At 44.3% G+C, this 25,476-nt stretch overlaps 1 protein-coding gene across 6 annotated transcripts in view; it reads left to right on the forward strand.

Annotated features, from left to right (window-relative positions):
* The window catches only part of KCNAB1 (potassium voltage-gated channel subfamily A regulatory beta subunit 1), a 385,175-nt gene that overhangs the window by 289,177 nt on the left and 70,522 nt on the right, over window positions 1-25,476 (forward strand). For all 6 annotated transcript variants that reach the window (XM_087870304.1, XM_087870305.1, XM_045812023.2 and 3 more), the window contains exons 3-7: window positions 11,783-11,820; window positions 16,193-16,272; window positions 18,574-18,618; window positions 22,113-22,157; window positions 23,922-23,965. In XM_087870304.1, coding sequence (XP_087726430.1) covers window positions 11,783-11,820; window positions 16,193-16,272; window positions 18,574-18,618; window positions 22,113-22,157; window positions 23,922-23,965 — 252 coding nt within the window. The remainder of the gene's footprint in view (window positions 1-11,782; window positions 11,821-16,192; window positions 16,273-18,573; window positions 18,619-22,112; window positions 22,158-23,921; window positions 23,966-25,476) is intronic.

A 25,476-nucleotide genomic window follows, 5' to 3' on the forward strand; every position in this document is an offset into this window, starting at 1 on the left:
AGTGTATACTATGTTCCAGGTCCTGTGCTAGGAGTTCACAGAAAAAAAAAAAAAGAAAGAAAAGACTTTCAATTTTAACAGCAGATCCTATTTTAAAAGAAGATATTGAAAACACTTTAATTTGTTTAAAACAAAAACAAAACAGCGATTGTCATTTAGCCCTGGTGTCCCATTTTATTTCACCTACAGTAACTAGTCTGTACATCTCTTACAGGAGTTCTTCCAAAGAACAAAATGAATAAGGCATATGAATGATGCATGGTGGCTATAAGTGCCCTGGAAACTTCACTGGAAGAAATCTTTTCAGCATGTAATTATCAATATGAAAAAATATGGGGAATGAGGAATTTTAACCAAGAAAGTTAATACAGAGTGCTAACAAAATATGAACACTGCCTCTTTTTCATATTCAAGAAGTAGGCAGAGCTATAATTTATTGAAACCCTTGTTTATAGGTGGATTTCCCAGTGAAGTAATAATGATTTTTTAAAAAATGCTTCTGGTTATAAAAATTATGATATTTATTTCAATAGTGTGGGCACAAAATTAAAATATGCTGAGAAAAAAATTCATCTAAGAATCTTTTTGGCTTTATTTTTACTTTTCATAATAGGCTCAAGGTGCTAAATCAGTCAATTTGGGAATCACATCTACGTAGGGAAACTTAAGGAGCTTCAGCCATGAATTTATTTTTTTATTTTATTTTAATTCAGTTAATTAACATATAGTATGTCATTAGTTTCAGAGGTAGAGTTCAGTGATTCATTAGTTGTGTACAACACCCAGTGCTCATTACATCACATGTCCTCCTTAATGTCCATCACCCAGTTACCCCTCCCTCCATCCCCTTCCCCTCCAGCAATCCTCAGTTTGTTTGCTATGGTTAAGAGTCTCTTAGGTTTTGTCTCCCTCTCTGATTTCATCTTGTTTTATTCCCCCCTCCCCTGCTCCTCTGTTTGGTTTTTTAAATTCCACATATCAGTGAGATTATATGATAGTTGTCTTTCCCTGATTGACTTATTTTGCTCAGCATAATACTCTCTAGTTCCATCCACGTCATTGCAAATGGCAAGATTTCATTTTTTGATGGCTGCGTAATATTCTGTTGTATATGTATACCAAGTCTTCTTTATCCATTCATCTGTCGATGAACATCCAGGCTCTTTCCATAGTTTGGTTATGGTGGACATTGCTGCTATGCCCCTTCAGATCACTATCTTTGTATCTTTGGGGTAAATACCTAGTAGTGCAATTGCTGGGTTATAGGGTAGATCTGTGTTTAACTTTCTTAGGAACCTCCATCCTGTTTTCTTACTATGTATCACCAATTCTAACATCTAAATGTGAGGAGTGGGTCACTGTTTCCTGGTGGAAGATGTACAGCAGTGAAATTTCATTCCTATAATATGTTTACAACAGCCCCTGTTGAATAATGTCAACTGCCACGGTTCGATTTTATAATGTCAAGCTGCCTCTGCTAAACATCATGCCCCCACCCTGGCTCCAATACTTGAATCACCATGTCCTTGTCTTTAAACTTACTGATCAGATGCATGGGGAAACAAAACAAAATGGTTCCAGGCAGATTTGCCCTGAAACAAATTTTTTTTTTAAAGATTTATTTATTTATTTATTAGAGAGAGACAGCCAGCGAGAGAGGGAACACAAGCAGGGGGAGTGGGAGAGGAAGAAGCAGGCTCCTAGTGGAGGAGCCTGACGTGGGGCTTGATCCCGGAACGCCGGGATCACGCCCTGAGCTGAAGGCAGACGCTTAACGACTGCACCACCCAGGCGCCCCATGCCCTGAAACAAATCTTAATACAAAAAGGAGCTAGCAGTATTCCTTGACACCAAAGTATATAAAACTTTAAATCAAAGAAAGAGGGAAAATATCAAATATTTGTACATTCTTGATAAGGATCACGAAGAACCTGATGTCAGTCCTAGCCATTTAACCCTCAAAACTTCAAAGCTACACACAGGCATTAGAAGAAGGTTCAGGGTTCAACTCTCCACAGGTTTCTCTGGGAGGTCCAGGCAACCCCACCCGAACCTGGCCTAATCTAAGACTGACCCCCCCTTTGCCACTGCTTTGCCCACTGGTATACCCAGCCCCAGAATTCCTTCAACAACAGGCACACCTCATTATTGCCCGGCCCTTAACCTTGACTCCAGGGCTCTTAAGGGTTTGGGAGCTTAAAGCCCAGGATGGCTCTGTGCATGAGGTCTTCTGGGAAGACAAGTTAAAACCTGTCCTTGACATGAAAAAAATGTTCAAAATCATTAGCCATCAGGGAAATTCAAATCAAAACCACACTAAGATACCACCTTACGCCAGTTAGAATGGCAAAAATTGACAAGGCAAGAAACAACAATTGCTGGAGAGGATGTGGAGAAAGGGGATCCCTCCCACATTGTTGGTGGGAATGCAAGTTGGTACAGCCACTCTGGAAAACAGTGTGGAGGTCCCTTAAAAAGTTAAAAATTGAGCTACCCTATGACCCAGCCATTGCACTACTGGGTATTTACCCCAAAGATACAGACGTAGTGAAGAGAAGGGCCATATGCACCCCAATGTTCATAGCAGCATTGTCCACAATAACTAAATCATGGAAGGAGACGAGATGACCTTCAACAGATGACTGGATTAAGAAGTTGTGCTCCATATATACAATGGAATATTACTCAGCTATCAGAAAGAACAAGTTCTCAACATTTGCTGCAACATGGACGGCACTGGAGAAGATAATGCTAAGTGAAATAAGTCAAGCAGAGAAAGACAATTATATGATTTCTCTCATCTATGGAGCATAAGAACTAGGAAGATCGGTAGGGGAAGAAAGGGATAAAGAAGGGGGGGTAATCAGAAGGGGGAATGAAGCATGAGAGACTATGGACTCTGAGAAACAGAGGGCTTCAGAGGGGAGGGGCGTGGGGGAATGAGATACGCTGGTGATGAGTAGTAAGGAGGGCACGTATTGCATGTTGCACTGGGTGTTATACTCAACTAATGAATCATCGAACTTTACATCAGAAACCAGGGATGTACTGTATGGTGACTAACATAATAATAAAAAAAATAATAAAAATTAAAATAAAACCTGTCCTCGGGTTGAGTTGAGAGAATGTGGGAGCATGGAGGTGGCTCAGAAAATTGGGGGCAAGTGTATGCCATTCTTCACAGATGAGGCAATTTGGGGGCAGAAACTGGTGTAAAGCTTATCACAAGGAAGGTTCAGGGGAGGAGGCATTTGGCAGAGGGATGAACATAGGAAGTTTCATGAAAGCAGAGTATTATTACAAGCATTCAGAGCAAACATTAAGCACACCACTTTTCTGGAGCACAGTGGTGGGTCCTGGAGGGAGGTGTCATTACCAGAAAGCAGCACGGGGCTGGGAGAGACTGTGGCCTTGGAGACCCTACAACTAACCAACTATGGAAAGACACTTCTCTCCCACTCCACTTCCTCATCTACAAAATATATGGAATGCTTCAGGTCTTGCAGAGTTGCCCGTAAATGGGAATACTGCTTGCATTTTACCTGTCTGAAAGCTCATTTTTACTCATGGCCTTTACCATTTCCTTACCTACTTTCATTGCTTTTTCAAGCTCTTTTATTAAAGTGCAGGTGTGAAAACACCCCCTCCACCTCCCCCTTCCCCAGAGCTGGGGTGGTATTACTGATTCTTGCAAGAAGAGGTAATCAAAGTAAAAAAGAAAAGGCTAAGTTGTTATCGTATTTGTTAACTCGGGCCAGATGCTCATTAGCAATACACTAGAAGCCAGAAATGAAAAACCAGGCTGCAGCTTGGATCCAAAAATAAGGGCCAGGCTCTGTGGAAAACATCAACAGATGCAAAACCAGAACAAGGAAGAACGTTTTGTGTGCGCCATTGGGAAAAGATGGAACCTTGAGCTATATCCCAGGCACACAGACATAGAGCTGTATTTCGTTGATCCGTGGCGACCGCAGAGGTATCAAGAAAAGGAGGAGATACTAAAATCTCAGCATGGGAAGCGTCTATGATCCTCAACCCTGACTGCAATGGGAATTATCTCAGCATCTTTTAAAAGTTCTGATGCCACGGTCCTGTCCCTAAAGATTCTGATTTAACTGGTCTGGTGAGGGACTGTGAAAAGCTACCATTTAAAGTTCCCCAGGCCGTGCAGACGTTCAGCCAGAGCTGAAGACCATTCATCCAAGGTAGTGAGTGAGGGAAACAATGGTCATGCTGCATGTGTTTTTGGGTTTGACACCCCTCCTTGCTAGGGCTGGGATGTCCATGGTTTGAAAACGTCTACGGATTCAACAAATGATTATTACGTAGCTACCGTGTGCAGGCTCCACTTCAGGGGCTAGGATTCAAAACTTGAATTACACTTGGTCCTTGCCCTTGGGACATTTGATGGGGAAGTCAAAAGAGAAAATAAATCACCTAGCTACAAAGCCATGTGGTCAGTACAATAATAGTGGTTTGTTCAAAGCAGTAAGAGAAGAGTGAATGGGGTAACTTCTCCCCTCAAAGTCCAACCACAGAATCATGAAATCACAGAGATGAAAGAAGCTTGAGGTTCCGAATTTTGTGTGTAAGGAAACTAGAAATCAGGAGGTTGGAACAGGACCTGAAAGACTAAAATACTCACTCTGACTCACCAGAGGAAGTGTTATGGAACTGCGTCCTGCGGTGCTGAATTCTGAGGCTGGGTGCTGAAGAATAAGTAGGATTTATTGGGCACAAGGACTTGGGAAAGGGTTCCATTCCCAGAAGGCTCAGCCCAAAGCTCAGACAGGAGAGTGCATGCAGGGTAATGCCCTGGACCTCATCTCGGGTGGTGGCCAACAGCTTGGTGCCCCCGCCTCCAAGCCAGCACTGGTCCTGGGCTTACATGGTTTCTTGCTTTCCAGTGTAGTTGGGGGGATGCTCCTACCTCCAGCTCCGCCTCTCTCTAGGAATAATTCTATTCAAGTGAGATAGTAAATACATTAATTTTGCCCTGTGAGTTGTCTAAGTTCAATGAGATCTGGGGTTTGAATGTTGAACCTTAAACTTTTTAGTGATATAACAGATTAGTAACTCTACACACCTCTAGGTTAAATACCCTTTGACCATTTGGTCAGACTTGACTACCTAGAGTTGATATGTGTTCTACTTGCAAAACAAGAATTGTGAAATCCATGATGAAATGTGTTGAATTGGTTCTCCATTCTCCCCTTCCTCTGACCTTACTGCTGTCCTTAATGTCTCACCTTCTCTCATACCCCACACATTTTTAATCAGCAAATTCTATTGGCTCTCCTTCAAAAGCTATCCAAAATTCAAGTACTTCTCACCATCCTACTACTATCTCGGACCAAACCAGTGTCCTGTCTCACCTGGATTATCACAACAGCCTCCTAACTGGGACTCATGTGTCAGACTCAGCCTCTGAGGTGTGTCCTCCACACCACAGATGTCCCATTTCGAAGAGTGTCAGGCTGTGTCACTTCTCTATTCAAAACTCGTTATTGGCCTGTCCAAGGTCCTTTGTATGACTGACGTGACCCCATATGATCTGTTCTCTATGACTCCTCGGACCTCACTTTTTCTTCTCTGACCACACAGTCCTCCTCATTGACCTTGAACATGGAAACAAGCCCCCCACCTCCTCATAGTTCACACTGAAATTGGAATGCTCTTCCTCCAGATGGCTGCACGGGGAGCTCTTCTACTTCCTTTGGGTCTTTTCTCAAAAGCCACTTTCTTTGTGAACTTTATCTGGCCATCTTATCTAAAATCTCAACACTTACCTTCTGACATTTCCTATACCCTATCCCTGCCTTATAAAAATGACTCTCTTTAATACTCGTCAGTAGGCACTATATAGTTTATATTTTATTGACTTACAAAATTAACATTCATAAATAAGTACTGTATATTTAATTTTTCTTATTATTTTGTCTTTCCTCAAGATCTGTTCCAGAAATAATTTTTAGTTTTATTTACTGGTGTATCCTGATAACTTAAATATAATGCCTGGCACATGGTCTACTCAATAAATACTAGTTGAATGAAAGAGTACAGAAAAATTACCTGTGGCATAATAAATACTACACTTGCATTTATACATTCCCTTCTTGATAGTTATATTAAAAAAATCCAAACGTAAGCAGCTCAAACTACAATATAGAAAAGGAAGTCACCAAATCTATAACCCTATAGTGAGTCAAACCCAAATTGAGCAACATTCTACAATGTACTTGACTGGTACTCTCCAGAAGTGTTGAGGTCAGGAAAGACAAGGGAGACTCTGGAATGGTCACAGATCAGAGGAGCCCAAGGAGACATGATGACTAAATGCAACATTGGATCCTACATAGGATGCTGGAAGTCAGAAAGGGTCTGCAATGTAGTTAATAGTACCATACCAATGTTAATATCCTGCTTTTTTTTTTTTAATATCCTGGTTTGATAACTGTACTATGATGATGTGGATGTTCAGGGGCCAGGGAGGTAGCCCACTTGAACAAACATTATTACATCGAAATGTCTAAATATCTCTTCGAAATCAGAGAGGGGGACAAACCATGAGAGACTCTTGACTTCCGGGAAACAAACTGAGGGTTGCTGGAGGGGAGGGGGGTAGGGGGATGGGGTAACGGGGTGATGGGCATTAAGGAGCACTGGGTGTTATACACAACTGATGAATCATTGAACACCGCATCAAAAACTAATGATGTACTATATGCTGGCTAACTGAATTTAAATAAAAAGTAAATATCTCTTCATGTTCAAACAAGGAGGTTATTTAAATGATAAACATATTTCCTGAATGAATAACAAGAAGCAATTACCCTATAAACCACCACCAAGGCAACTAAGTAACAGAGATAGGCTGGATGTGCGTGTGAGCACGTGTGCACACACGCATGCATGTGCAAAGCAGTTTTCTTTTTTTACAGTTCACTCATTTTTCTATGCCGCGGTAGCTGTATGCACTGGATACAAACAGATTTTCAAAGCATATGTTCCTCGGTGTATAAAGGAGTTTTATGAGAAGACACAGTAACAATTCAAAGTTCTCTTTCTACTCTGCTTTTTAAATGCTAGAAATAACAAGTGTCAGTTTAGTAAAATTATCTTCTAAGTAACATCCCACTAATTTGAGATTTCACAGTGAAATAATCATACACCGTTCTAGGGCTCAAGAAGGCATGTTCTCATTAGGGGTGGAAAAATGATTAGGAAACGTGTCACAGGGGGTTTTTAAGAATCCTATTAGCTAACAAAGCACCTTATGTCTTCTGGAGGGGAGCAGTGAAGAGTAAAATCATTCAAGCACACTTCTCCTGTCTGGAAGGCTGCTGCTCGATCTCTCAGCATCAGAAGGGGGCGTGCCCGATTTGTAAGTGGTAGCTCTTCTTTGGGGGCGCTGGTGAACTCTGCCTAAGCTGTGCCACCCCCTCCTCGCTGGAGGCCTTGCAGTCAGGGACAAGGACCTTCCCTTGTCCTTCTCCGGCAGGGGTTTTGGCTGGGCAGGCCCCTGGGGACAGGGAGAAACACGTCAGTCACCTAAGGACTAGAGGAGCTGTTGAGGAGCATAGCTCATGTTTCTGTAAGTCAAAATAAACATGTTTGTTTCGTGGGAAGCTTTCCCAGTATTTTTTAGATTAAGTCAAAAAGGCAATTCAATCCAATGTAACCAAAATGTATCGACCATTCACGAAGGACTTCTATTCTAGGACGGTGGACATAAGATGAATGGAATAAAATCTTAACCTTCAGGCAGCTTACTCCCTAGTAAAAGATGTAAAAGTTTATAAATAAATAACTGTAAGATAAATGAGTAGGAAATGTCAGAAGGACCAGGGAGGTAGCGTAGCTGAACAACGTGAGCTGAATGTGAGAATAACAGAGTTTCAAAAATGGCACCAAATTCTTTATTTTTGCTAAGTTATAGTGTAGACATGTAACTTAATGTAAATATATATATAATACCCATATTCTGTTTATATCAAACATTTTTAACTAACTGAAAAAGAAAAATTATTGCTGTTTTTTCCCCCCATAATCCATTACTGCTTTAATTTGAAATCAGAAGCCTGACATCTATTTCTTCTGAACCAGAGTGTCAATCAGGCTCTGCATTTTTAGACTGTGATGTTCAGAATATAGCATTAAATACTTAACCTGGGGGCGGGAGGTCGTTTTTTTCAGATTCATTTTGGAATAAAGTTTCTCCTAAACAAAGACTCTCCCAACATGGATCACACCTTTGTAAATGGTTCTTTCCAGTAAGGTGATTCCTCCAAGATGTGTGTATAATCCCAGCTTTCCACATTATCGTATTCAGTCTTCAATACCACTTTGTACTACCGTTCAATAACTTTACATCAGAGCCCTTCATTTGTACTATTGAAAATTAACTGGGGTGCCTGGGTGGCTCGACTCAGGTCTTGATCTCAGGTTCGTGAGTACAAATGCTGCACTGGGTTCCCTGCATTGGACTCCATCACTTAAATAAAAAAAACAGGGTAAAAATTAACTAAGAGAGGTGAGCCAAATAATGCTGGTTTCTTTTCAGACAGTTTGAAGTCCCGTATTCAATGGTCCAGTTTTGGAGAATGAATTTCAAGCTATTATTTTCATTTCTGGAAACTGATTTCAACATAAGAAAGTGGATCACATTATTCCTAAACAAATGAATTTCCCAAAGATTCTGATTTTGTCAGGACTGAGAGAAGCCAATGAGACACTTGTACAAATCCTTGCAAATGCCCCCATAGAAAAATATTCAGAAGGTGTAAATTAGTTGTAATATTAGTGAGAAGCTTACAACTTTGAGCCAATCTTTGCTGTTAAGTAGAGATGAGACCATTTCCTCTGATGACATGAACAGTTAAAAGAAATCTCTTCAGTATCACAGCACAAGTAAGCCAGGAAATTTATCAACCAAACACTGACCTCATTTTGCTCCAAGATACAGAAGAATAGCTAATTCGTGGTACTAATTACTTGTCCCATTTCAGCTTTTTAGCCCAAAGCGATTCCTAACAAGTGATGAAATTAATGGACTTAGGTATAGTGCCCCTACAAAATGCTGCCACCTCGGATCCGTTGCTTGACAAATCTCACATCGACCCCATCAACCCTACCCTCTGCGAAAGTCTAGTCTGCAGTAACACTTATAATTTGGAACAGTGTGCTCTACATCCAATGGTCTGAGAACTTTCTCATCACAAAGTAAGCCATTCCCTGATGTATTGCCTTTCAGGGACTCCTTGTCTAAACGTTCTTTGACCCCTCCAAAATTCTCCCCACATCACAAAGAAATATAGCTAATGGGCTGCTATTATTTATATCCATGTTCTCATTTGCTGCAACAAGAAAGTGCCACCAGTAATTTAACTTATCCTGAAAGTTCTCAACCATATTTTTAACACTCTGAGCTACAGTGTTCCTGGTTACGCGAACGTTTGCAAATGCTTGTGTATGCTCTGGGCACATAATTTCTGCTGCGTTCGAAAGAGACTCTTATAAAAAGCATTGTCTGTAAAAAGGTTTTGATGCCCAGGCAATTTTTTTCTTTAATAGAGAACTACATTTCATGGGAGATCACTTATTTTATTCTCATTCAAAAACAAACACTACCATTTTTTCAGTCCATTAAGTTTTTCAACACCCATCTTTTCCGTACACCAGTCATGGCTGGTTTTTTATGGTGCCTTAAGTTGTCATTTTTCTGTGCACACATTCTTGGTGTAGTCTTCCCATCCAACCCCACACACCCCCTAAGAAGTGCCTTCCTATTTCTTCTTCCTCTTCTTTTTTTTTTTTTTTTGATACTCATCTCTTTTTTTAGGAGATGCATACAAGTTCACCTTTTTCTAAACTTTACAGTAAGAAAAACAGCAGTAACTGACAACTGCTATTTGATTCCTGTGTTGGATCCCAAGGAAGGTGCGCAGGCTTTCACTAACTAGGGAGGGCGTAACCCTTACCCAGGGGGCACTGCCCCTCTGATTCAGGCCATGTCTGCCTTGTGGGGGACACCAGCCTTCTGTGGTTAAGAGAAGCTGGAAATCAGACATTTTAAAGAAAAATTTCCTAATTATTTAAATAATGGTAACTAAGTCAAAATTTATTAAAATGCCGAGAGGGTCAACATTGTTCTAGCCAAGCGACACAAGTCTGCAAGCGTGGGCTGCCCGTCTGTAACCTCTGGGGATGTCGAGTGGAACAGTGAAATAATTTGTATCCTACTTTTGTTATAGTCCCTGAAAACTAAGAAGGGAAAAGGTACCATTACATCAGCTTGTTTCTAGGGAGTATGGAATCCAAATGCCATAATGAATTTGGAAATATTCTAACGAGGCAGTGAGATGCGGTAAAAATGATATCCTTCTTGAAGCCGGGCCTGTTAGGGGAATCCTGGGTATTTCACTTATTAGGTTGGTTGACGTTAGATTCCTCATCTGGAAGGGGGGATAATACGGTTGCCTTGTAAGTTTGCTAAGATGAATAGAGATAAAAGTATACATGGTTCTCAGCATAGTGTCAGCATTTGAAAGGTGTTCTGTAAAGGGTAACTATGACGGTTAGGAAATGCAAAACATACAACTCCAAACACATTTCTTTGTAGGCACCACAAGCATCGATTGTGCCCTGGCTCTAGCTCCTGCACCCCCTCCCGCATCCCGTCTCCTCACTCTCTCAGAGGCCCAGCACAGCCTGTCTGCGCACGCTGATGTTTGCCGCCCTCTTACCTCGCCTGGGCTCCTGTCTATACCTGGAATGCCTGTTCCTTCCCTCGTCCTTCACTTACCTCCTTTGCAACTCAGCCAGAGTGTCACCTCTCCGCAGAAGTCTTTCTGGAAGGCCATGTCCCTCCAGTCTGGGCAGAGACTCCCTCCCTTACTGCCTTGTGTTTGCCTCGGTCTGGCTTTGTAGTATCGTAAACTGTGAGCTCCTGGGACAGAGGAACTACTAGGTCCATCACCTCACTGTCCCTGGCACCTGGGTGAATGTCTTTGCCAGGTGTGTAATTTGGGCTTAAAAAAAAAATGATCAATTTGGGAATGAATGATTGTGATAACTTAGACTGGCCTGGTAAGAGCCAGTGTCTGCCTCCCCCTTGCGTTACAAATGCAGATCTTTGGCTTCTGGTTATGCCTCTCCCCTGCCTTCCGAACCCTCACTCTAGCTCTTGCCTTCATCTCCAAACCAATGGAGATTTCCATTCTGGAGTAGCAGGTTGTAACAGAGAATGTGCTTACGTGTCACCTCCTGGGGCTTGAAAGTGGGGACTGGAAGGACATCTGAGAGGATTCCTTTGGAAAGGTCACAGGGAATACAAAACAGTCCCTTGCTGGAGATACAGAAGGGAAGAGCCATAGCACAAGGTCTCACCTTCATGTTCAGAAATGGTGGCTCTGTGTACCTTTTCTCTTTTACCTTCAAAACTGGTGGCTTCACCAAAATGCATATGTAGCCAAAACGGGGTTGGTAGACCTGCACTCTTGCACACTATCCTTCGTGGTCCCACGTCAGAAGAAAAAGCAGTTTGTAAGACAGGGCTGCCATTAGCAAATATGAGGCCTTTGAGTGAAGAGGGACGCAGACCCCTGCCGGAGGAAGGGAGGAAGGCTGGATGTCATCCAGACACCCCATGTGCCCCTTATCTGGATACCTTTGTGAAAAACCTATTGAAGTAGCCCTGTAATAAGAAAAAGTGCTTCCTCTCTTTATACGTAGTATTAGAAAAATGATTATAAATAATGTGCAAATATTTATTCTTTTCTAGGAACATGGGTGACATTTGGAGGTCAAATTTCAGATGAGGTAAGTCACTTTTGGCTTCCATTTTGGTGATCAAAGAAAATGTAAAGCTATGCAGTGGAAGTATTCTTCTTGGGGTCCTGGCATGTTATAAGGATAGATCATGGAAAATGGTTAAGATTGAATCAAAGATTATTTTCAGTTCTATTCCGCTTCCTCTATTTTTCACATTTAGACTATTAATAGCCCTTGAGGTTGTCAATCTGTTATATGTGCAGCTGTCATTACTAGGGAACAAACCAATTACTGTTTAGTTGCTTTATGGAAAGATTTCATTGCTGGGGTGTGTGTGTGTGTGTGTGTGTGTGTGTGTGTGTGTGTGTTCTGGCTCCACCTAGAGTGACCAACTGGTCCTGGTTTGCAGGGACTTTTCATTTCTAGCATGGGATCTCTCAGTCCCGCTGGTCACCTCGGCTTGGGCAAGTTGATCCGACCTCTCTGAGCCTCCGTTCCTCTGATGTGAAATGGGGTGATAAAGTTGACCTTGGAGGTCTGTTGACAGGGAGATGTGTGAGATGTTTATACAACCCTTTGACTGGTAGGTAGCAGATACCCAATAATGGCAGCTATAATAGTTTATTTACCATGAAATGCCTCTAAATCTTTGTTTATTCATTCAAAACAGTGCTTGCCGATTGGATATTCTTATCATTGCCTTTAAGGAATATCTTCATGGCATAAGTGAGTCACAGAGGCATTGAGCATCAGTAACCTCCCCAGAACAATGTCCTCGAGTCCCTCCGGTCCTTTTTTGCCTACCTGCAACACTGAGGAGTCTGGGATAGTATGCCTGAGTGGATACACTCAGCGGGATCCAGCCCACTCCGCCACTAGATCTACTAACATTTCCTAACAGTTGCCACATCAGTGAAGCACGGGGGATGACCCCTACTCAGCAGGATAATGATTAAGATTAATGACATGATGTCTGTGAAGTGCTCAGCCCAGTGCCTGGCCCAGAACGAGCCCTTCATAAAGGTGTTCTTACTATCATTCTTACGGAGAAGCTTGGGGGAACAGACGGTCTTTTCCACTGCTCCCAAGGTCACCAGTGTTATTTAAAGGATCCTGGGGATAGGAGTCTTATCCGCACATTTTCCTCTGTCTGAATGCCTGTTCCCAGTGTTGGGCATAGATCACCCCAGAGAGTTTGTCTCATGGGGTATTCCTTGGAAAGTAGCCTGCGCTGGAGATTAGCTTACAGAACAGTTATTAGGAAGTCGGGCCGTGGTGCAGTCTCAACAGTGATTGTGGCTGACCCCATGGGGAGCTCCAAAGCTGAGATAGCCCTGCAGAGTTGTCCCAGGTTGGGGCAAAAGGACTGAGTACTTGTATCCTTTGTATGACCAGTCATTGGAGAGAGGCTGCCCTGGGAAGTGGGTCTCACCTTGGGCGAGGCCACTGTCTTTAGCCACGTGCAATTTCCCAGCAACTACGGGAATAAGTCCTCCAGTTCTGAAGGAGGATCTGGGGGGAGGGGGAGTGTCATCACAGGGTTCATTGTAGGGCCCTCTGACGGGCATCAGGTAGGATGTGTGGAGGAGGCACGGAGACGAGTCCACAAATATCAAAACCATGGCCACGGTCTTAAGGCAGATACAAAGCAGGTGACCGAGAGGGAGATCTAAAATTAATAATCCACTGTATCCAGCAAGTGCATAACCTTCTATTGCCTGTTATGATAGCTGGAGGAGAAGAAGACAAAAATACCTTCGCTTTAGGAGCAGAGGGGCCAGCTGTTAAGGGCACCATCTCCCCTTTCATGTGTGCTCTCCTCTTTACAGTATCTGCTCTCTGCTGCAACGAGCCCAGCTTGCCCAGGTCAGAGTGTGCAAGGCTGGCCTCTGAAATACATCATTTCAAACTTACAATTCTAAAAACTGCACAATAAAGCTGTCGTGAATGGCCGCAGACGATTTCACCTGAGATGCAGACCAGACAAATAGCTACTGTCCTTCCAAAGAGCAGCTGTGACTTTCCCCCCTGGTCTCTGCAGAGAGAATGCCAGCAAAGAGGAGGCAGGGAGGCACAGTCCCCCCAGCAGCTGAATCGCCCGAGCTCAGCCATTTCCATGAGGGAAGAATGCAGGCCAGTAGCAAAGAACTCACCCTCCCAGTTTTTCTGCCTTCTCTCTGCTTGAGATGCACTCAGCACAAAGCAGGTACAAACTGTGAATCCCAGGATGACCACACCGTGATGTGCTGACTGATGAACCACCGATGCTGTCTCAGGAGGTGGTGATGTCCCCACGACTGGCAGAATTCAACCACGTATCAAATAGGCCCTTGACAGGGTTATTATCAAAAGGACCCAAATACCAAATAGGTAACTCTGTGAGGTGCCCCCCAAAGATGATTTGGCTTCATCCTAAAACCAAGATAGATGTGACTCATGGGATGAATATTTTTAACTACGAAAAGCGTATATGTATCACTATTTTCTAGCACTTAATTTTCAGAGTTTTTTTTACATTTTCTTACCTATAAGATAGTTAGGGTTTCTTGAATTGCACGTAACAATAAACTCAAGTCAAACTGGCTTAACCAGTATGGGAAAAGTTACCTTGATTTTCCAACTAGAAGTGCAGACCTACAGCAGCTTCAGGGTGGACTCCATCCGTGGCCCCACTCCGTTTCCCAGGGGTTCCCGTGGCCCTGTGCTCCTTCGTACAGCAACCTCGTCCTCAGGTAGGAGGCTAGCTGCAGGAATTCTAAGCCTCACTCAGAACAGCAACTCCAGGGAAAGGGCGTTGCTTCCAGAAACTCTGTAAGAAGAACAAGGAAAGATGTTCCCAGAGGCCTCCGCAAGCCTGTCCTTGCATCATATTGGCCCAAAGGTGTCACATGACCTTCCCTAAATCACTCACTCTTCCACCTGACAGCCGGGGTGGGGAAGGGGCGCTCCGCTTCCACGGAGGCCTGTGCACTTGGAGGACCTGAACGGAATCGTCCTCAGTTTGCAGATGAAAAGCTAAAATACTGAGAGGTCAAATGACCTCCCCAAGTTCATTTATCCAGTAAGCAGTACACTCAAGGCCAGAAAACGGTCTTCTTAGGTCAGCAATTTCACTATTCCACGTTCAGGTTGTTAAATTTTATGGTTGGGAAACATTTCAGCCATCCCATAGTCCAACTCTCCATCCAGGATTCTCCATCTTATCTTAAAATTTGTCTCTGGATAGTTTAATGCATGTTTCCCAATAAGGACCCACTAGTATGTGATGTGACATAACATAAGGGAAATATACGGTGCCGGCACCGTAATTTCCTAAACGCAGGGCAGTCATGATGGGAAAAACTATACTTGTCTTAACTTTTAATTTCTACTTAGGATAAATGTTATAACGGTCGCAAATTAAAAGCAGTAATCGCATTTTTACTGTTATTACTCTAAAGATTGGCATGGACTCCCTTTTGCTAGCCTAATAATTTTCTTGATACGTCAATTTTAAAACAACAGGGAAAGAGTTTATCTTGGAAATGCTGATGAAGCAACCTCAGCCCGCAATCAAAAACGTAATGGAAAAATCCATTTTAATTATGTGTGAGGTGTGTTATTTTTCAGTTGACCAGTAGGTCTATCAGCAAAATGAAAAAATGCCCTCTCCCCTGTGGTTTAGGGCTGTCGTGCTACAGCTGTCCCTCAAGCTGTTGTTTCTGGCGATGCTGGTGCTCGTGGCACTCCTGCACACGTGCCCCTCGCGTCCAGCACACCAAGGAAGGAGCAAGGAGCATGAGATGTATTTGCAGACTGACTGGTGGGGAGGGGGATCCCCGGTGAGCCAGCGTGCTCGCTCACTCCCTCCTCTGGTGGCTCTGTGACGGCGCTGGGGATTTGCTGGGCTACGGGTGGCATGAGTTTTACAGCAGTGAGGGCTCTGTCTAACCAGCACAGTCCACTAAGCCTCCAGGGAGAAGGGCACAGGCTTTTAGGTCAGGAGCCACCCAGCTGCCAAAACCTATTGGCTTGGGGAAAGGAGAATGGAAATGGAGTCACCAGCGGTACAACAGACCCTCTTTGTCAGAGAGATTATGATGCCACAGAGAGTGTTGTCAAACCAGATCTTCCAAGCAGAGCGAGACCCACAAATCTATCCACCTCACTTCACCAAGCCCCTGAGGGCTGACGTACCCCAGCGCTGAAGGAAATCCCTTAGGGCCTGGTCTATGTCTGAGGGAAAGGATACTTTTCCCCTCTATGCCGGGGTTGCATCTTCTTCTTTTTCTTTCTTTCGTTCTGTAATACAACTGATAAAAACATGGAGTAGCTACAGTGAGATTTCAGTGTTCTTAAAGACCAGCAGAGGATTACAAAGTTGCTTCCTGGGCTGCGAAACCCTTGGGCTTTTCTGAACGACCTCCACATCCTCTTGCAGGTTGCTGAACGGCTGATGACGATTGCCTACGAAAGTGGAGTGAATCTCTTCGATACTGCTGAAGTCTATGCCGCTGGAAAGTAAGTCCATGCCTGTCTGTGTCCTGCACGTGGCACGTGTGGTACCAGAGTCCGCCCGGACCCTTGCTGACATGCTGGTGAGAAGGCTCTGTCCTTCCCACACACCCTCGTGGCACCGCTTCCCTCCCTTTCTCTAGCCCCATCCCCAGAGTCAGGAGTACTGACTGCCTCTGGCCCCTCTGCCCGCCCAAACCTTCCCGCCCCTGGTCCCTGTGTGAAGAATGGACTGAAAACATCAGCATGGGGCTCCCTGGGGTGCAGAGGTGGCTGGGACCAGAGCGGTGGCAGGGGAGATCAAGAAATGGTAGTTGGCTATATGAATGAAGAAGTACGGGAGCCGATTCCAGCGTGGTGGTGCCGAGGCTCGTGCTGTCATTTCAGAACCTCGGCTCATAGTTCCTCTCCACCGCTCCCCGGCGAAAACTGGGGCGTCCTCTCTGCAGGGAACCTAGGACTGCTTTTCCTGTTGGCAGCCCATCCCTCCACCTTGCTTGACAAGGAGAGCAGAGATTAAAAGGGGTCCTCAGAGATGCCAAGAGATTTAGTTTGTTTTATAGGAGGGCATTTCAGACCCCATTCTGAGGATAGAGAGGACTGTAAGAGGGCCTCCCACTTTTGCTAGAGAGGTCACACCAGCTACAGCCTTCCCGTGGACCCCAGAGCAGGTTGGGGGCTCTGAGACAGGACTCATGGCTCGGTCAGACCATGTGGGGAAGGTGTCCCAGGGTGGGGGTGAGGGCTCAAGGTCCTTGCCCTCCACGTGCCGGCACAACGGGCACATTTCGGAACAAAACTGGAGCCTCGGCCCCCTGCTGTCCACACGGACAGACTCACTGACAGAGCCCCCAGAACGGAAAGAAACTAAGTAGCTGGCAGCTCCTTGAGCAGCTCTGCAATTCTCTAACAGGACTGTGGCGCCTAATCACCTGCAGGCCTAACCTCCCCCCCCCCCCCCCACCAAACCTGACACCTCCTGGGTGAGAATCACACTCAAAATGCTGGACTTGCAGAACCCCGTTCATGGTGGCCTGGTCTCGCTGCACTTTCTTCACCTGGGTTTCCTCCTTCTCAAGGGCAGGTCTCTGTTTAAGGACCAGCGGGGAGGTTCAGAGCCCACGTTTCTGATGTTTTCTGTTGAGTCCAAGGAGAGGAAATAAAAATTGATAAGGCCTTGCTCCTTCCACATCAGCTCCTTTCTTGGTTCTCTTCTTCTGTTGAATCCTGCTCAGGGGTCTGCGTTCCTACCACGAAGGACAGTCGGTCCTGGCTACTTACTGACTGTCAGCGTGCAGCTGAGCTAGGTTCCCGCTGTGGAAGGCAAGGTTGCAAAAGGCGACATCAGAGCCAGAGGGGGCTGGGCAGAGAAGGCTGGAGTGACATCCCTTGCGGCTCTGGTCTGGGGCATGCTCCGTAGCTGCCCCGCGGCATGGTCTCTTGCCAGGCTGGACACTGCAACAAAGACAGAACTTTCAGCCAAGGCAGACAATGGTTAGTGACTACTCCCCCTCTCCACTGATGTCCCCACTCACAAAGCTCCGAGAGCCCAGCTGCTTCTCACAGCATCGGTCTGACTGGGAGGGACCTACCAGAAAGTTTTAGTCTCCTTAACCTTGGCCCCCAGCTCAAGTAGGTGGAGGGGAGAAGACAGCCGAGGTGTCTTCAGTATACCTCTCCATGACCCACCCTTAGGGGCAGGGACGACACTTCTCTACGTCTCCTTATGCCTTGCTGCTATGGCAACACTTGTCACCAGGACCCAGGACCTTCTCTATGTGGGCCACCGCACCTGCAGCCCTAGCCTTTAGGACATCTAAACCCCCACCCGGTTTGTTTTGTTCGATTTTTTTTTTTTTCATCCTGCAAGATCACCCAGGAGTCATTATTTTCTGTCTAAACAGTGCAAGGTCTCATGGTCTTCCCTGGTCACAATCGAAGACCACAGTAACCAGAACGGAAACCTTGACTCCGATTGGACTCCGCCAAGCAGGATATTTATACACGGGATCAGTGGTTCAAAAACACCAAACTGCCAAGTGACTCTGTTGTTTCTTAGTATCAGGACCACAGGCAGTCTCCTGCCAGCGTGTCAGGATTTGGCAGGTGCTTCTGAAATGCTCCAGGAGCAGGATTCTGCAGGCACAAGCAGAAACAGCGGAAAGTGTGCTACTAGCCGAGAGCGGCTTCTATTTTCGGGACATGTAGGCACTGAGAGTTCAAACAAGGAATGGCTCTCGTGGTTTTGGATTGACTCTTGCGTTTCCAGGACAGTGTATGCTAAGCCACTCTCTGTTTCCCTTCCAGGGCTGAAGTGATTCTGGGAAGCATCATCAAGAAGAAAGGCTGGAGGTAACGCATTCACCAGAATCGTGTACTTGCCTTTAAAAAGACGGTTATTATTTTGTACCAGAGAAGGGAAAATGAAATTGCATGACAGCTGAACAAAAGGCTGTCAAAAAAAAGTCAATTCTTGGGAAAGAGATGATTTATAGTGATGTGAAAATAAATACCAACAAGTTCATTACTTGTGCTTTGAAAAGTATCGGCGAGTCATTGATCGTAATGAATTACCATGGGGTTGAGCAGAGAAGGAGGGCATCTTCATGAGATAGTCGTGCATAAAAGAAAGTGGGATCTTCATGGTTTCTCACTGCCATTTGTGGTAATTTGGCGAAGGAAGGCAGCTGATAGGATGCAGACTATCTATACACACGTACGTATGTTCACTGTTCATTTTACTGACAACTCCGGATGCAAAGAAATGATGGAGAAAGAAGTCTTGTGATAAATGCCCCAAAGCTCTCTTCTCTGGACACAATTAGCCAGCACCTCTGCTGTGTGCAGGGAGCCCTGTTAGCTGGGCATTCAGGAAAGCGCTTCCTCTGCTGTCCTTGAGAGGGGTCACATCCCATTCCATCATGGACTGTAGCCAACGCCAGTGGTAAAGAGGAATGCCTCGCCTGTGGGGGGTGGGGAGGCAGTCCCCCTCCGTTTCACTGTGCATGTCAACCACAGCAGCCCCTTCTTCCCCAGCATGAGTAGAGAATCAGGCTAAGGCCACAGGACAAGTTTGGGGTCCTCGTCTGCTCTGGTAGAAGATCAGCTGTTGGCCAGATAAACAAGAGCTCTGTAGTATTAGTGGAAATGAAAACCCAGAAATTTATGGAGAGATGAACAAAGTTTGGTGACCCACTTTCTCCCTCTCCCTGCTCTTCCTCCCCTACTCCAGGGATTGTGAGTGTATTTAGAGAAAACTATATTCAATCTTAAGTATGGAAAAATATTCACATCCCCACCCAGTCCTCCACCGTGGCGGAGTTCTGTCCCCACTTGGAAGGCTGGCCCGTCCATCAGTCCATCACCGCCTGAACGGGGACGGCGCCACTCTTAGGGCTCTGGAACCAGGCGCTGCGGACTGCGCGGCTTCAGACAGTAGAAATGTGTTCTCTCACGGTTCGGGAGGCCAGAAGTATAAAATCAAGGTTTGGGCCAAGCCATGCTCTTTCTGAAACTCAGAGTAGAATCCTTCCTTGCCTCTTCCTAGCTTTTGGCTTTTGCTGGCAGTCATGGGCATTCCTCGGCCTGCGGCTGCACTCAGCCTCTGCCATCAGATGGCCTTCTCCCCTCGGGCGTGTCTGTGTGTCTCTGGTCGTACTGGATTGAGGACTCACCCTGCTCCAGTATGACCTCGATTTAATTAGTTACATCTGTAATGACCCCATTTCCAAATAAGCTCACGTTACGAGGTATCGGGGGTTAGGACTTGAACATGTCTTTTTAGGGGACACAATTCAGCCCATAACAGAGGCCCTGCAGGTGAGTCCAGTCACAGCCCCGAGAACTGTGCAGTGAGGTGCGGGCTGACAGAGGACACCTGAGGAAGGGGGCATCCGCGCAGGAGCTCTTCCCCTTATCACCCAGAGAACCTCTAACCATCACTCTGTGTTTGCAGAGCCTATTATACACATACAAGAAACCAGATTACCACGCATCTTTTACAAACTGCCTTTCAGTCTTGCGGATAAAAACCCAAGCTGTCACCATGCTATGGAATATTGATATCAGTACACTGCTGCCCCCACAAGACCTGTGGAGAGATAGACCATAGCGTGGCGTCTCTAGAAGCAATTCCAGCTAGCATACTTGGCTTCCAGGCCCAGGACCGCCCCTTGCCTGCTGTTCTTTCCAGGGCAGATTACTTCCCTTGTCTGAGTCTCCATTTCCCCATAACTCTTCATGAAGGGTCGTGCTGATAGAGTGAGACAAGGTGTGCAGAAGTATTTTGAAAGCTGTGCTGTATCAGCGTCAAATACTCAGATTATCATCTCCACCCATTCAGAAGAATTGCTGGAAATGGCTCCACCATGGTCATTGATACTTGGCCAGGTCGCTGGCTACTCCTGCTGTTTGAACGTGCACACCCACGGAGCCCAGACATTTCCCAGAAAGCCTAACTCTGAAAAACAACAAGTCTACGATCGTGTTTGCCGAGGGTGTGCCGTTCTGGCAGCCCAGCCGCTCTGAATAACCGAGAGGCCTGCATTCATTTTTTATGATATTCTCTCCGGCCTCTTGTCGAGGCTGTGAAAATGTTTGCTAAAGGAGACCTGGCTCCCCTGTGGCAGATTGCTGTGACTCTAGGTATCAAGAGGTTGATGGGTTAACCCGGCAAGTGCATCAGCCCTTGCGCAGTGTGCGGTCTCCAGACACGTCCGTGTACAGCTTCTATCACAGTGATTCGAATTACTTTTCGGGGAATTAACTGCTGTGGGATGGGGTTGCTGACATTTTCTACAGATTTTTCTTGTTGCAGCTAAGCTGTCAGAATTGTCACCCTTGTTCCCCATTGGTTATCATTAATCTTGTGAGGCTCTTATATCTCGGGCCCTGAGGCATCGGCTCTCCGGCAGATGGAATTATAAATGCCTTATTTCAAATACTCCTGAAGTTTGGACTTAACCTTTGAATCTCAAAAGATTTTTTTTTTCCTAGACCAGTTCAATTGAATTACATACCTGGAGAAACTAAATTATACTGAGATCTGCCTCCTGATTGTAAATTATGTGACTGTAGTTCTCAAGACACGTTCCCTGCTCCACCTTCGAGATGATACGATTGCCACTTCCTGCCCTTGGGTGTGGTTTGGAGAAGGCAATATGTTTGCTGACAAGATTTCCACATTTCATTCCCTTAGGAGTAAAGTGGTTAAAACCTTGAGTTAGACATTTTGGGACTGTTTTCCTGAAATAACGTTTCCACTTAATAAAACACTCAAAGAAAATTTATTCCTATTGATTGACTCCTCTGCTTTATCATTCATGTCTCCATGCTGCCTGTGAACGTCACGGCTGGAAAGCGTAATAACTCAGAGCCACTGGGGCCCGTGGTCCTTGGCAGAGGGTGGACTGAGCCCCAGGAAAGCTCACACTCAATCAACAACGTCATGTCAGATGCTAGATAAGCATTAGCGGGTTCTACTAAAGCAGTTCATCCTTTAAATCCACTCACTCACCCTCTCGTTTACCATTCCTGCCCCTCCGAGCCCACCACTCCCCTCTTCGCCACACCCCCCATCTTGCTGTCACAGCCTCGTCCACCTGCCCCTCCAGGGACAGGTCATTCCCCTTCAACCTCTTTATCTAGGATCTGACTTCACATCCCCACTCACCAGCTTCCCCTTGTCCCAATATTTCAGTGACATGAATTAACAAATTTATCTCTTTACCAGTTGGTTTTTTTTTTTTTGATGGGAAGTACAATAAATTCTTTCTGGTGCTATAATATGACTCAGTACAAAACCCCACAATTTATTTAACATTTCTCTCTGTTTGTCTAACATACAGGAGGTCCAGCCTGGTCATAACAACCAAACTCTACTGGGGTGGAAAGTAAGTTAAATACCTTTTCCCTACTTGAAATAACTAGTAGTTCATGCTTTTATCCTTTTGGGCAACCATTTCACATCTAATGTACTAAAATTAATTGATTTGGGGAGAAAGATTCTCTTTTCTGCCTTGAAGGAAGTAGCAATTCTCCTAGGATTCAATTTTAGCAAGATGCCCCGAAGAAATTTAGCATAAAGCATTGGTCACTTGTTACTAAGTAATTCATGGAGAGTTTCAAATACCAACCTCATACTTAGAACCATTTCCAAAATAGAGTTCAAATTTTAGGAAAAGAAAACAAGCACATAGCATCACAGAAAAAAAGCTATTTGAATCTGCCAAAACTCAGAGACTTCCATGGAATGCAAAGATAAAAATATCTTGTCTGGCCCCACGTGTGAGTCTCTGATCATTTGTGCAGAAGGCGTTGAAAATGTTAATCAAAAGGACCGCCTTTTGGAGAATAACAGGAAGCTACCATATCACTCACTGGAAGGCAAAAGAAAGAGAGGGCCTCTGTCTGCTGTGGGATGCAAACAAGTTTCTCAGGACGAACTGGCCTCTGATAAGCCTCCTGGTGTTTGAACTGGTACGTACATGATTCAGCAGAATTTAGAAGTCCGGCTAGCTACTCCACATACGTTTTCATGGAAGTCACAAATATTTCCGTGGCGTCTTAACAAAAAACAAAACCAAGCACAAACACACAAAACCTTACTTACTTATCATTGAGAGGGAACAGTTAAAAACAAAATTGGAGACAGAGGACAGTTCCTTAAGAATCTTCTAATCAAAATGTGTATGTATATAAATATCCCCCCACACACACACACCCGTACTTTATTGCAATTTCTGAGCCTGTTCGTGACGACTATGAAGACAGGAAGATGGAACTTAGATTTTATTCCTACTATCGCCTATATGAAAATGAAGCAACATGGTGTTGTGAGAAGCGTAGATTGGCTTTGTCTGTGCTCTGACTCATGGTGCTGTCCCTCAGTGCTCTGGCGGTGGTACTTAAAGCCTTGCCTAGACTTTAGAAATAAACAGAAGAAGACAACCCACAAGAACCATTATGTAGCGGACTCTGCGTACAATACGATCTAATGTTTTTATAAAAGATTCAAAATCACCAAGGCAAATGGGAAACGACTGTGTTTTAAAAAGAGGTTGCCACAGGTAGTGATGTCGAAGAAACATTTCATGAAGACTAAAACTCAAGAACCATATTTCTTTCTAACTGGCCAGAGCTTGAGGATGGTCTGGGAAAAGCCCTAGTTAAATGTTTGCCTTCTTAGGACGCTAGTGTAAGAAAGACTTGCATCACATTTTAACAGAAAGTAATTAATTGTTAAGTTTCCTTTGCAAGTCGAAAGGCACTTCCAAATTTGCCTCCTTTCTCAGAAAAGTGAATGTTATCAGCAGCTCACAACTTATGTCAAGGCTTTTTGGGGGGAGGGAGGGGGTTGGGTTGGTAAAGAGCAGGTGGGAAGGTTGAGCCCTGTGTCACAGTGTACACGGACAGGCTGTGAGTGGCTGAGTTACTGTGTGGTGAGAGTCGTGGTTAATTCTCTACCGGGGGTCTCCAAAGAAGGGGGCTCAGTGTGTCGCACCAGCCTTCTCTCCTCAACCTGTGGGATGGAATTTGCCAAGAACAGGGTATAAAATTAGCAATTCAATCTAGAATGATTATTCCTCTGTACTTTTGAAACAGCAATTAAAAAAGCACACCCCCACTCAAAGTCATTTGCTTCTTTTTCTTGTTAGAGCTGAAACGGAAAGAGGGTTGTCAAGAAAACACATTATTGAAGGTAGGTACAGCACTTCCATCTGATCTTCACGTGTGGGCTGTGATTCAAGAAAGGTATCGACCAAACAGGTTCAAAACCCACTGGGAGGGGGAAAATTCTCCATAAAGACAATCACAATCAACCACAATCTCGCTGGGTTTTAATGTAAGAGTGTGGTGATATAGAGAAGACAGTTGGGAACACAGTAGAAAAAGGACAAATGCTCTAAAACTCTTCTCATTTACAGCTGGGCTAACATTAATAAAACACTCCCCTGAGACGTTTTAAAAGAGCTTTAGTAAGATATAATTTACATACTATAAAAGTTTACGCATTTAAAGTGCGCAATGCATTGGTTCTGAGTATTACAACAGAGTTGTGAGATCATCACCATAAATTCAATTTTAAAACATTTTTCATCTTCCAAAAAGAAACCTAGTACCCACTAGCAGTCACTTCCCACCTTCTCCCTACCCTCTTCCACAGCCCCAGCCACCACTGATCTACTTTTGTCTCTATAAATTGGCCAATTCTGGATATTTCATATGAATGAGATCGTACAATATGTAGTTCTTTGTGACTGGCTTTTTTCACTTAGCATATGTTCATCCATGTTGTAACATGTATCAGTACTTCATTCCTTTTTACTGCCAAATAAAATTCCATTGTATGGATAGACCACATCTTGCCTGTTCGTTTATCAGTTGATGTACATTTGGGTTGTTTTCATTTTTTGACTTATAAATAATACTGCTCTGAATATCTGTGTACAAGCTCTTGTGTGGACATATGCTAAGACTATGGTAGTTTTATCTTAAGTGTTTATTTTTTTTAAATTCCAATACAATTAACATACAGTATTGTATTAGTTTCAGATGTACAGTATAGTGATTCAACACTTCCATGCATTACTCAGTGCTCATCCCAGGAGTGTACTCGTAATCCCCTTCACCTGTTTCACCCATCCCCCCACCCACCTCTCTTCTGGTAATCACCAGTTTGTTCTCTATATTTAAGAGTCTGTTTTTTGGTTTGTCTCTTTTTTATTTTGTTCATTTGTTTCTTAAATTCCCCTTATGAGTAAAATCATAGGGTATTTGTCTTTCTCTAACTGGCTCATTTCACTTAACATTATACTCTCTAGATCCATCCATGTTGTTGCAAATGGTGAGATTTCATTCTTTTTTATAGCTGAGTAGTATTCCATTTGATATATCTATATGACTTCTTAATCCATTCATCTGTGAAGGAACACTTGGGCTGCTTCCATATGTGGCTTTTGTAAATAACGCTGCAATGCACAAAGGGGTGCATATTTTCTTTTTGAATTAGTGTTTCCGTATTCTTTGGGTGAATACCCAGGAGTGGAATTACTAGATCATATGATAAGTCTGTTTTTAACTTCTTGGAGAAACCTCTGTACTGTTTTCCACAGTGGCCGCACCAGTTTGTATTCCGACCAAGAGCACAAAAGGGTTCCTTTCTCTCTACATCCACACTAACACTTACTCCTTGCATTTTTGACTTTAGCC

Source organism: Ursus americanus, chromosome 20, assembly GCF_024610735.1.
Source record: "Ursus americanus isolate L20-20 chromosome 20, mUrsAme1.1.p, whole genome shotgun sequence".
In the NCBI taxonomy this organism is placed as follows: domain Eukaryota; kingdom Metazoa; phylum Chordata; class Mammalia; order Carnivora; family Ursidae; genus Ursus; species Ursus americanus.